General features: G+C 37.4%; 1 protein-coding gene across 1 annotated transcript in view; it reads right to left on the bottom strand.

Moving 5' to 3' along the window:
• DEUP1 (deuterosome assembly protein 1) overlaps nucleotides 1-14055 on the bottom strand; it is an 82059-nt gene that overhangs the window by 16432 nt on the left and 51572 nt on the right. The window contains exons 10-12 of the mRNA XM_088017795.1: nucleotides 13763-13960; nucleotides 11062-11148; nucleotides 2761-2784 (exon numbers count right to left, since the gene is read on the bottom strand). Coding sequence (XP_087873921.1) covers nucleotides 2761-2784; nucleotides 11062-11148; nucleotides 13763-13960 — 309 coding nt within the window. The remainder of the gene's footprint in view (nucleotides 1-2760; nucleotides 2785-11061; nucleotides 11149-13762; nucleotides 13961-14055) is intronic.

Raw genomic sequence — 14055 nt, 5'->3', positions numbered from 1 at the left:
AGATACCCAGTGACAGGTACCACTGAACACTTCGCAAGAAAAGCATTGCTTTTCATGGACTAGTGTCCATGCTCACGTATGCATTAGCATTCTGTATCCAGAACAGATTGGCTGGATTAAAGAGTTTTCATGTTTATAGGGTATGCCTTCTGGTGTTAATAATGGAACCAGAATTAACATACATTTCAATTTTGAAAGACTTTTTCTCTGATGACAATAACACATGTCATTACAGAAAATCATATACTGATTCTCCACTGTTGGGTGATGCAACAAATTATATACAAAATCCATATAGACTAGAGTCTGCTTCTGGACCATTTTAAAGCAAAGATCTCACAGCTGAGATGGGGCCAATACCACAGTTTTGAGGAGTGTGGCTCCATGATGAAGTTTTACTATCTGGTATGTGCCACCCAATTTTTAACGTGTCTTAAGAAGAGAATGTGAAACATGTTTAAATCACAAAATGAGTGGTTTAGAGCAAGAACAAAGATTTCTGATGCTTTTTGAATTAAATGCTGTAAGAAGTTTCTTAGGGAGAGTCTAAACTTTTCTTTTCGCAAAGTTTTAAAAAAACAGGATATAGTCTCACAAGAAAACTCATGAAAACGCTTTAAATGAGTCTACGTAGTCCTTTCTGGTCCTATGATGTAGGTATCTATGAGTCATGTAGTTGCTGATTCAACAATACTTCTAACAATACGCTTCTAGCACAAAAAGCGTAACATGGATAAAGTATCATTTTTGAAGCTCCAAACTTCTGTGGTTTAAAGCTCTTAAGATTATAGATGAAAATGGCTTAGAACTTTTATTTTGAAATTTCTAAATATAAGGCTTTGACATGGAAGACATTTCATGGGCTAGGCACCCCATAAGTCATTACAATTTTTTTTTTGACGGAACTGCATGTTCTAAATTACTCATATACTATCGTATTAGTATCAGGATTGACAAATAAGTGTAGAAATGTATACATATTAGGTATTAAAAATGTTTACCTATTTGTTTTATTTTTTTGCTTCAAAGGCCAAGCCTGCTTACTACATTTTCTGTTTACTGCCTAATGTGTTATAGAAGCTCATGAATCTTTAGAATGAAAGAAAATTCTCCAGGAGGGCAAATTCCCCCAAAACAATACAGAAAGGGTTATGTGTTTATACAGCTATTGATCAAGGTGCCCTTTGGAAAAGAAGGACCTTTCACGGTATTTCTCTGCTTGGTAGGCCCTTGCCTTTAGTATGCCTTCACATTTGCTCATTTGAGATACACCAGTGCAGATAAAAGAGTAATCTGTACTATGTGCTACAAGAGAAAGGATTGTTTATTCTAAAATGAGAGCAGATTTACAATACATATAAAGGAGGTGGTCTTATAAAATTTTGCCCTTCTTAAGGAAAATAACTCATTTGAGCAGATCTGGCCAAGAAAGGTCATGGAAAAGATCCAAAATTTTACTCCTAAAAAAAAAAACCTATTCATCAAAATATATAATTCCTGATGGTCTGCTGCTCAGTTATAACTTTAAGCTTTTTCTATAAAATTAGATTTCATCTGTGATTCTTTTTGGCCCCGTGTTTGGTTTAAAGTAATTAAGAATGAGAGGAATAATTTTTTAAAGACTCCATAATTTTCTACATGCACCATAATTAAGTAAGTGTTGTGAACATGACCTGAAAAAATTACACAGGTGATGTATTTACATGATTTATATTTAAAAGCATATTCTATTTTCCTTGACAACAACATTTTAGGACTTTCTCATTTCATGTTTCTTTTAAATATTGTTCTAGTAATTTCAGGAAATAATCCTCCACTAGATGGTTATCATGTGAAAATAGGCACTAATTAAATTCTATCTCTGTATTTCTGATGGCTTATTTTATAGCCCTGTTATTCCAAATTTTTCCCCCAAATTTTAGGGGTTTATAGTTTTAACCCATTGCTTCATTCTTGAAATGGCAAAACCTCCTAGTGCCTACATGCTTTGACATGAGGCCAGTTGAGTTACTGAAGTGTTTGGGTAATAGTACTTTATATGTACACTTTTTCTTTTTATAAATTCACGTATATTCAACAATAATAGTCTAACAAAGTATTTCTACAGAAGGACCAGCTTTAACCATGTTTTATGGTTAGTATATTAATTTTTAATATGTAAATGATGGATTAGATACTTGTGAGGGTACTAATTTTTTAGGTTATTATTTTATTTGGCAAACTTTATGGATAGTGAAGGGCAAATCAGTTAAAAATTACCATAAATTCTGAGTTCTGATTAAATCTGATTTTATGATACCTTTCTTAAATGAAGGAAAGTTTACTAAATACACTTATGGGTCTAAGGTAATATGGAATCACAAAAAACTATCATGATAAACTTGATTTTTTCAATAGCTACCCAGGAGGAGAATAAAGGTCAACCCCTCACACTTGTCTCTATGTAATCGTTCTTGCACAAATCCAGGAAAACATCTTTTTCAGAGATACTTCTGTTGCTATTTTAAGCAGCTCATGAGACCTGAGGAGAACTTACATACCAGGTGGTTAGTCTCATCAGTGGATTCTGCCGAGGAAAATGCGAGCTGCCACAGCCCCAAGCATGCAACGGGTAATAACCGAGTGCAGGACCCACTCTTACTCCTACCTCTGGGAGAGGGCCTTTTTAAAACTTTCTTTCCCTAAGTGTGAGTAAGCAGGGTGCTTCACAGTTAGTCAAGCAGAAAATTCACGAAGTTCTAGTGATTTTGAAATGCCTACCTTAATATCAGTTATTTCACTTGTCTAGAAAGGAAAAACAAATAATTATTGTTTGAATATTATCCAAATACCACATATTTCAGAAAACCTAAAAATAATGATGTAAATATTTTGTTTCTTATTGCTTGAGGTAAAATTTCAGTGCCCATTCTTTAATTCTATGTTTATTTATCCATTCCAATTATTTCAGAAAGAATTAACTATCTCATGGGATTTTAACACATAACAGATAGGAGTTTTCTTTAATGTGAAATCTTTCAAATAATGAATGCTAGATAAGTCACATAATAGACTGCATACTCTTTTTTTTTTTTAAAGATTTTTAAGGTTCCTCCCTGACTTTTTTTTTTTTTTAAGATTTATTTATTTATTTATTTGACAGAGAAAGACACAGCGAGAGAGGGAACACAAACAGTGCGAGTGGGAGAGGGTTCAGAGGCAGGCTTCCCGCCGAGCAGGGAGCCCGATGCAGGGCTCGATCCCAGGACCTGGAATCATGACCTGAGCCAAAGGCAGATGCTTAACGACTGAGCCACCCAGGCGCCCCTAGACTGCATACTCTTAAAGAACAACGAGTTATATTTGCTCTTTTTTTAATTCAATAGACACTTGAGATCTTTCACTTTGGGGAATGGCTTGACTATTTCAATTATCAAAGTCAATACCAAACCTTCACATACAAAAAATAAAAGGGAGCAATTATAAAGTCAACTATCTATATGAATTACAATCCTACATAAAGTGTATGTGATTAAATACTATTTTAATAAGGCATCACACTGAGGGCCATTCATCAGTGGCATTCCATTTTATGATATCCAATTAACCAATTTTTAAACAAATACGTACTGTACATACATATATATATGTGCTGAGTGCTACAGAGGTGATCAAGTATGAAAAAGTGACCCTGCCTTCACGGAAAATACAATAAAACTGAGTAGACAAAATTAACATGTATGAAAAAAATAGTGACTCATATAAAGTGTAATTATGTATTAAATTATGTTACACCAAGTAGAACTCAAATGTTTTCTGAATCAATGAATGGCGACAACTACTGGACTAAGATCATGTAGGAGGTGAGATAAAACAAGGCTCTGGCACTTTCCTTAATGACGTGAGCAATAATTTCCATGAAAATTTATTCATGCCTCTTACACTACAGGTGAGACCCATAAATCCACAAATATTCATTGAGCCCTACCCTATACCAAACCCTGTATGAAGAAGTATAAAATATAGTACACTTCTTCCCTCAAGGAGTCTATGACTGATGAGACAAGACATACAAAAACAATTAAAAAATAAAAGAAGACAATTCAAAACTTGATGCTAAATTGTTATACCTGTTAAAGAAAGTCAAAGAAAGAAGAAGTAAATGGAGCCTAGAGTAATTGAAGATGAATTCATGGAAGAGATATAATTTAATTTAGGTCTGAAGGGACTGGTAGGATTTAGTAAAGTACAACTATGTCTTTACTTTGGTAAAGGAAAGGAAAGCATTCAGGTGGAGGGCATATAATGGATTCATTCACTCATTCCCTCACTCACTCACTCATTGATTTGTTCATTCACTAATCTAACAAAATATTTTTTCACTGCCTCCTGCATTCAGGCATTGTACTAAGTGCTTGGGTACAATGGTAAACTAGGACCATAACTGCCCTCAATGAGCCTACTGGGTAGGGGTTGGGTAGCTGACAAGAAATAGGCAATTTTACCATTGTACTATGATAGATGTTAAGTAAAGGATGTTATGATGGTTTCAAGGACAGACACTTAACAGAGCAGAGGAAAATCAAAGAAGATTTTGTATGACATGTAAAATTTATGCTGAGTTACCTGAAACATTAATAGGGCATGGCTACGTGAAGTAGGAAAAGGGAATTTTTAGCTAGAAGGAAAGCACGTGTGAAGGCCTGGAAGCAAGAAAGGGCATGAGAAAGGACTATCACATATGCAGATAAGGCTAAGACAGGCCTAGCTCTAGCAGAGGATTTGTGTAAGTCACTAAAGGGAAACAAAGTGGGAGAGCCAGATTAAGGAAGCAATGGAATATGAAGAGTTCTGACTTCCTATTGGAAACTGAGCACATGTTCTTGAAAGGAAGGATAACACAAGGAAAGATTATGTTAGAAAAGCATGTCGTGTATGAGAAGTGGAGAGAGCTTGGAAGCCACTGGGTAAAGCAGAGGAAGTAACTTGGAGTCGTTGATGGATCTAGCCTCTAAGGAGAAGCAAAAAGCCAACAGCAACATTTGGGGAACGAGTAGAGGCAGGAACAGGAGGGTGGGGAGCCAGTGAATAAAACGGAAGAAACAGAGAGAACCACAGGGTTTTATAACAGTTAGTATCATGCATTTAGAGTTATTCAAACCAACTTACAACCTATGTGATCTTGGATAAAAACTTGCCTAAAAACCTAAAGATTTCATTCCTTTTTCTGTGAAATGAGATTGTCACAGCCAACCACCATATACTTGTTATAGGGATATAGACAGACACTGATATATGTAAAGCATTCAGCAGATTATAAGGCATGTATGTGATAAACACTCAATGAATGAGTAGCAGCTCTTTGTTATTACACGGTTCTCCCAGTTTCCCTCTTTCTCATCTTTGGTCTTTGTACATTCTATTCTCTCACCATGACTCTTTCCCACCAATCCGTCTGGTTGACTGCTCCCCAGATGCCTTTTATTGCTCCCAAGACAGGGTTAGGTAACCCCTATCAGGGTCCCTGAATTCTGAGCCTTCCTATCACTCTCTAGTGTAATTATCCAGGTAACTGTCTGTATCTGGTAATATATGGTCTCCTTCTACTAATATTAAGTTTCACGAATTCAAGGATCTTGTCTGACTTATTCACAACACTCGCATACTGCCAGATACACAGTAGGCATATTCAATAAATATTTACAGAATGAGTGAATGAATGAATGAATGAATGAATGAAAACATTCTGTGGTGACTGTGGCATGCAATAGATAGAGAACTGAATAGAGAGCCCAGAAATAAACCCACACAGTATGGTCAACTAATCTTTAATAAAAGCATCAAGAACACACAGTAGGGAAAGGACAGTCTCTTCAATAAATGTTGGGAAACTGGATATTCACAGGTGAAAGAATGACACTGGACCTCTATCTTCTACCACTCACAAAAAAATTAACTTGAAATAGATTAAAAACTTACATATCAGACCTGAAACTGAAACTAGAAGAAGACAGATGGGCAACAGACACTTGATATTGGTTCTGGCAATGATTTGTTGTGTATGACACCAAAGCACAGGCAACAAAAGCAAAAATAGACAAGTGGGCCTACATCAAACTAAAAAGGTTCTCGCACAACAAAAGAAACAATCAAGAGAGTGAAGAGGCAACCTACAGAAGGGGAGAAGGTATTTTATTTACAAATTATATAGAAAGTATTGAAAATATTGTCACATAGAATCCAGGAATATGTCAAAATTGTTAAAGTAAGACTGGGGTTGAATTTTGTCCCCCCACCAAAAAGAAGATAATGTTTAAGTCCTAACTCCTAGTACCTCAGGACGTGGCCTTATTTGGAAAAAGGATCTTTACGTAGGCAATCGAGTGAAAGTGAGGTCACTAGGGTGGGCCCTAATCCAGTACGACAGGTATTCTACAAATATCAGGGGAAATCTGGACACAGAGAAGGACACGCATGGAGGGAAGACAATATGGAGAAACAGAGAAAGGCCATGTGAAGACAGATCCAAGGAGGATGCCTTGTGAAGACAGAGGACAGGAATGATGTACCTCTAAGCCACGGATTGCCAAAGATTGCTGGCAAATCACTAGAAGCTATCAAGAGGTGAGGAAGAACCATCCTCTACAGGTTTCAGAGGCAGCGTGGCCCTGTTGACACCTCGATTTGGGGCTTCTCTTTCCAGAACTGTATGACAAGAAGTTTCTCTTGTTCTAAGTTACCTGGTTTGTGGTACTTTGTTATGGCAGCCAAAGCAAATGAATACAATGACCAAGAAGGTTTATTCCAAAAATTCAACGATGGGTCACTATCAGGAAATGTGTCAACCATAGTCTATTATACGTCAACAAATCAACAGACAACCCCATGGTGTCATCTATGCTGAAAAGGTATTTGATAAAAGCCAGCAGCAAATCTTAAAAACTCTGAGTAAACTAGGAATAAAAGAATTAAAGAATTAATTAAAAGAATAAAAAGAATTAAGACCATAACCCAAGAACAAATATTATCTAAACAGTAAAACTTTAAAACAATTTCATCTAAAGTCAGAAATTAGACAGTTTTGTCAGCAATCACTATTATTATTTCATATTCTCTTGGTTTTAGCAAATGCAGTATGGCAAAATAACTGATATGAACAGTAGAAAAGAAGAGTTGAAGTTATCTATTTTTGTTAAAGTGATTGTATATCTCAAAAAACCCTAAGAACCCCTAGTAAAATGCCCACTAGAATTAAAAGACAGTCTGGCTTTTTTACTGTATTAGCAATAAGTTCTTACATGGAAAGAGGAAAATATCCCACTTATAACAGTGATAAGAATTATAAAACACCTAAGCATAAATTCTAAAAGGAAGGTACAGAACCTATACAAAGAAAATTGTAAGATTTTATTGAAGAGCATAAACTGAGATATGAAGAAATGGAAAGCCACGTCATATTCTTGGATTGAGAAAACTTACTATTATAAAAGTGTCAATTCTTTTTATTTTTTAAGATTTTATTTATTTGTCACAGAGAGAGAGAAAAAGTGAGAGACAGCAAGCACAAGCAGGGGGAGCGGCAGGCAGAGGGAGAGGCAGGCTCCCCACTGAGCAGGGAGCCCGATGTGGGTTCAGGACCCCGGCATCATGACCTGAGCCGAAGGCAAACGCTTAACCCAATGAGCCACCCAAGCATCCCCAAAGTGTCAATTCTTTTAAAGTTATATGTAAACTTATTTTGATTCCAAATAAAACCCAACAGGAAATTATCTGGAAAAACTGGATAAACTGAACTTAACTTTCACATAAAAATTAAATTGGGTTCTTGTTTTATATCATATGTAAAATTATAATTCAAATAGATTAAAGACTTAGATGAAAAAATGTAAAAGTCATTGAAGATACTCTAACAAACAGTGTATACTGTCAAGAAGTTGGAAAAACCATGTCAGTCCAGGAAGAAAATTCAGAAACTGTAAACAAAAAGATACATGTGTCTGACAGATAAAAGTTTTTTTTTTAAGGTTTTATTTATTTATTTGACAGAGAGAGAGAGAGCACAAGCAGGGGGAATACCAGGTAGAAGCAGCGGGAGAAGCAGTTTCCCCACCAAGCAGGGAGCCTGATGCAAGACTCGATCCCAGGACCCCGAGATCATGACCTGAGCCAAAGGCAGACATTTAAACAACTGAGCGACACAGGTGCCTTGACAAATAAAAGTTGAAAACTTTTTGTATGGTAAAAAGATATAAATAAAATTATAGACAATAAATTTAGGAAATTGCTGTTGTAAATTGACAAGAAAAAAACATCCTAATAGAAAAATGAGCAAAGAATATAATTCATAGTCCACTGCCAATAAATATACAAAAATAATCTCACTGTAGCCAGGGAAGTAGAAATTAAAGTACTACTGAGAAATCACTTTACACCCATCAGACTGACAAAAATTTAAAAGAGTAATAAAACCTCTTGCTGCTAAGGAGGAAAGAAAAAGGTGTGCACATAGCGAGATGGGAGAAATATGATTTGACAACAAATGTTTTAAAATTAAAGCATTCAGGGGCACCTGGGTGGTGCAGTTGGTTAAGCATCCGATTCTCAGTTTTGGCTCTGTTGTGATCTTGGTCATGGGATCAAGCCTCACAACGGGCTCCACACTCAGCACGGAGTCTGCTTCAGATTCTCTCTCCCTCTGCCCCTCCTGCCTGTGTGCTCTCTCCAATAAATAAATCTTTAAAAAAAAAGCATATGTTTCCATTCAGCAATTCCTTTTTTTTTTTCTTTTTATAAGGGAGAGAGAGGGTAGGTGGGCAGAGGGAGAGAATCGTAAGCAGGCTCCATGCCCAGCGCAGATCCTGGGGCTCAATCTCAAGACCCTGAGATCATGACCTGAGCCAAAATCAAGAGTTGGACGCTTAACCGACTGAGCCACCTAGATGCCCCCAGCAATTCCATTCTTAGGAAGCTGTTCCAAGATATATGTATGAGGGTGTTTTTTACAGTATTGTTTATTTGTGCAAAAATCTAGAAAGAGTTGAATTAATTTGAAATGAATTGGTTCTGAAAAACAGTTGAATAAATTTTGATACACTCACATCATGTGTTATTATTAAGCCATTATACAAAATGAAATAGACCTAAACCAGTTGCTTTGTAAGGATTTGCAAAGGATATTGCTGAGTGAACAAAAATAAGACACAGAAAAGTGTGTATAATGTAAATCCAATTTTTTAAAAAAGTAAAACCCCAAAATAGGTATATGACTACATACCTATATGTATATATATTCACACACATACACACAAACACACGTGAGTTCATAGATATGAAAAAGTACAACATGATACATACTGAAGAGTTAACCTGTGTTATCCGGTGGATGGGGTCTGAGGTGGGTGGAGAAACAGAGCAAAGGAGAAGGGGAAAAGCAAGAAAAAAGAGACTGCATGAAAATCACTAGTGTGATGCAATTTATTAAAAATTCTATATATTCTACATGAGTATATACTGATTTTCCTAAGAAATGAAGGAAAAAAGATGTTTTCCTCCTGTCTTCTAGAGATGTCCATGATATATAGTTAAAAAGCAGTTGAGAATAATGTACTTATTATACACTTATTTCCATAAAGGGACACTCAGCTCATCCCTTCTAGATGTGTGCACGAGCCAGAAAAAAGTTATAGAAGGCTACACACTGGTTTGCTAGCACTGGATATCTCTGGAGTCCAACCTGGAACTGGAGATAGCAGTGGGACAATTAGCTTCTTCTTTACATATCTTTATGTGTTTTATTTCTTGAAAAAAACAAATCAATGAAGAAAGCCAAATGCCTATCCAAGCCAGTGTGAAGCAGGCTCAGTGTGGGCTGTGATGACGCAGAATTCACACCGAAAAACATTTAGTTTGAAATAAAAAGAAAAATAACACAAAAACCATTCTGTGAGAGGGGAAAAAAAAGATACTCATGGGGGCAGGACCCAATTTAAATTTTTGTGTGTCAAGCATTTAGAAATAAGAGTCCTAAATGTCACACAGATTTTATGTAACAGATAGGGAAACCATATATACTTTCCTTTTTATCCAACTGTCCTCCGATCACAGAATCTGTCATCGGGGCCAAAGAAGGCAGAATGCTTGAAGAATGCTTCTAACTCTCTGACACTAGAACACTTACCATTATGGGAACGAGAACCTACTCTCACAGAAATACAGCATCATGGAGAACCCCTACTCCAACTTCCTCACGTCATAGCTGAGGAAACTGAAGTGACCACCCATGTTCATCTTTTAACTTCTCCATTTTCTCAGTGGCAGGAACATTATTTTATTTTAGAATTTTCTCTCAGAGCAAATAAATGCTAAACAAGTAACAATGGTATTTCCTTAGTTTGATAAATAAAAGTTCTCCTATTTACATATAAAAACCCACCTTCAAGGGCTATATTGAATAAGGAAAATGAAAGGCCCAGAGCCTGTTTTAGCTGCCCTGTGTTAATCTATAGAGCCACTGGTTCAAACCACAAGGTCAATCCTCAGTCATTCATTTGTTCATCCTCCCTTATATTCAATCAACATCCAGTGAACACTTACTATACCCCTGACATTTCGAGGTGCTGGTGCAACAGACAGGAATAAAACATGGTCCCTGTTCACCATCCAGTCGGGAAGTGACAGGCTACCAAACAAATGAGACCAAAATACAGACCAAGTGTGGATGGACCAATTCACTCTGCCTGGGGTTTCAGGGGTGGCTTCATCAAGGGTAAGGCTGACATGTGAGTCAGGCCATGTAGGATGGAGGATTTCAGAGATAACAGCAGGAGCAAAAGCAAGCAAGTAGCATGTTGGAGGAAACGATCAGAATTTAGCCCAATCCAAGAAAAGAGCAAAGGAGAAAACTCGAAATTCAAATGTTCCAGCCTGAGGATAAAAATTAAGTTCAATCCAAGTGCAAGATACTTTGCCACCCAACCCCTCTCTGCCTGACACAGGAAATGCTTAGTAAATAAGGTCTGGGTAAATCCTGACTAACTCTGTAATCTCTCAGTTCCATTTACTGAATGATTTCAGCATTATTACCATGTACCGTCCGGGGTCTAAATCTCCCATCATTCCTTTCAGGTGTGTGTTTTCCGTTTGGACAGCTTTATATCTCATATCTGAGACCTGAAAGCAGATCGGTAGGTAAAAGTGAATGTAAAATACGTAATAAAAGCTCATAATTGTATTAAAATTAATTTTATTAACCTAAATTTTTTTTTAAAGATTTTATTTACTTATTCATAAGAGAGAGACAGGCAGAGGGAGAAGCAGGCTCCCCGCTGAGCAGGGAGCCCGATGCGGGACGCGATCCCAGGACCCTGGGATCATGACCTGAGCCAAAGGCAGACGCTTAACGACTGAGCCACCTAGGTGCCCTAACCTAAATGTTTTCTAAGTGTAGTGAAGAGAAACACTGATTAGGCATGGTCATCCTAAATCAGTATTTGCATTCAGTTCTCTCTTTGGCAGCCCTCACTTAACCCTCCTTTCCTGATCAGTGCTAAATTAAAAACACATACCAACAATAACGACTCATTTACTTTTTTTTCAATTCTAAAATTCCATTTCTCACTTCTATTTTCTACTGTATGCAAATAAGCACCAGAAAAATCACAATTTATTTTTATTTTTTAAAGATTTTATTTATTTATTTGACAGAGAGAAACACAGTGAGAGATGGAACACAAGCAGGGGGAGTAGGAGAGGGAGAAGCAGGCTTCCCGTTGAGCAGGGAGCCCCATGTGGGGCTCGATCCCAGGACCCTGGGATCATGACCTGAGCCAAGGGCAGACGCTTAACGACTGAGCCACCCAGGCGCCCCGAGAAATCACAATTAAAAAAAAAAACGCTCCAATAACACTGCCCATGGAGTTCTTCACTACCTAATTTTTACAATATGCAAATGTAACTTTTATATTTAATTTTGTTCTAATATGTCTGCCAAACTACCCTCTTTCTTTTTGGTGACTATTTCATTTCTTCTAGTGTATTTATTTTTCCCTGATTTCTTCTACTTGACAGTACTTAGACATAATATCTGCTCTTTTATCATATAGGCCTCATTTCTATATAAAACACTTCCCTTGAAATGATTTACTTTCATAGATTACAAAACATATCCTCCTTTTTTTAAAAAGATTTTATTTATTATTTCTTTGACAGAGAGAGAGACAGCGAGAGAAAGAGAACACAAGCAGTGGGTAGTGAGAGAGGGAGAAGCAGGCTTCCCGCTGAGCAGGGAGCCCAATGCAGGGCTCGATCCCAGGACCCTGGGACCATGACCCAAGCCGAAGGCAGACGCCCAACCGACTGAGCCACCCAGGCACCCCAAAATATATTCTCCTTAACAAAAATCTAAAAACATAGAAAAGTATAAAGATGAAAATAAGAAGCATCCGTAATCCAACTACCCAGATCACTGCTAACACCTCTCAATATCTTTTCCTAGAGGCACCTAGTGGCTTGGTCATTAAGTGTCTGCCTTCAGCTCAGGTCATGACCCCAGGGTCCTGGGAGGGAGCCCTGCATTGGGCTCCCTGCTCTGCAGGAAGCCTGCCTCTCCCTCTCCCACTCCCCCTGCTTGTGTCCCCTCTCTTGCTGTCTCTCTGTCAAATAAATAATAAATAAAATTTTTTAAAAAAATATCTTTTCCTCTACAGGTACAGCCTATGCTATTATCCCACCTATGCTGTGTTCCTCTGTACTGTACAAATTAATCACATTTTAAGGTTTATAATTGGACAAAGGTTGACTCTCGTTTTTATAATAGACAGGATTTAAATAGCCATCTTTTTGGTGAAGTGACCCTCAAATGCTTATAGTTATGGAATGGTGCTCTCAAAGCCTCTCGATTTGGAGTAAAAAAAAAAAAAACAGATAACCCCTATGCTTTTAATAACAGGTCACCAATTTGATGATGAGTAAGGGATTGAGGGAATTTCAAAAGAAATAGGATGAAAGGAAGGGAGGGAGGAGGAAAAAAGGAAGGGAGGGAGGACTTTGAAGTTACTTGCAGGATTTTAACAGTAGAATGGTATAATTGCTGTTTTTTTTAACCAAGAACCATGCTGTGCATTGAATCAATGTTCAGTAAATACGGACTAATTTTCATGTTTCAACATCCTTTTTTAAAACCCCAAGATATGGGGCGCCTGGGTGGCTCAGTCGGTTAAGCGTCTGCTTTCTGCTCAGGTCATGATCCTGGAGTCTTGGGATGGAGCCCCACATCAGGTTCCTTGCTCAGTGGGGAGCCTGCTTCTCCCTCTGCCCCTCAACCCGCTCTCATGCTCTCTCTCTCAAATAAATAAATAAAATCTTAAAAAAAAAATCCCAAAATAAATACATAAAATAGGGGTGAGAAGTATCCACAAAAAGCTGGAATAGAGGCTTTTTTTTTTTTTTAAAGACAAAAATATTAATGGAACTACAGGACACAAATTCAGGAAGAAATCTTTGACTAGAGCATGCTGTGGGAGGTGATCAAAATATGGGTCACAAGGAAATGTTAGGATGAGATTTAATGCAATTATTTTGTGTCGTCACTTTTGCCCTCTTTCTGTTTTGATGACACTTTGCATATTTTGTAAAGGCTTTATGTGGCTCCAGCAAGCATTTCTGTGAGGCTAGTTTCAGACACAACACCGAGAAATGCAGTGCTTTGCTGGTCATCGAGGAAAACCACGGTCTGCACTGGGCAAGACAGTGACCCGGACAAGGGCTGTCCTGCCTGCTTGCGTACCTGCTGTTTTGCTAACATTTTTTCTTTTATTTCTAACTCCATTTTTAACTGTCTTTCCAGAAGGGCAGCTTTCTTCATGATAGTTGCTATAGTGATTTCCTTCTGATGAAGCTCCTCTGTTAGGTCAGAGATTTCGTTCCTCATTCTTTCCTGCTCAGAGCCATGGTACTCTTCCTCCTGATAGAGTTGGCTTCTTATCTGCAGCAGAGACATTCCGGCAAATATTAACAAATCTTTTTACTTACCAAGCAGCTTAAAGCTTGTGTTCAGTCTTCCTATCCTATGTTAAATCT

The sequence above is a fragment of the Eumetopias jubatus genome, unplaced genomic scaffold, assembly GCF_037043125.1.
Source record: "Eumetopias jubatus isolate StellerSeaLion01/CBP00866 unplaced genomic scaffold, mEumJub1_p1.0 scaffold_13, whole genome shotgun sequence".
NCBI lineage: Eukaryota > Metazoa > Chordata > Mammalia > Carnivora > Otariidae > Eumetopias > Eumetopias jubatus.
This window is presented reverse-complemented; position numbering and strand designations above follow the sequence as displayed.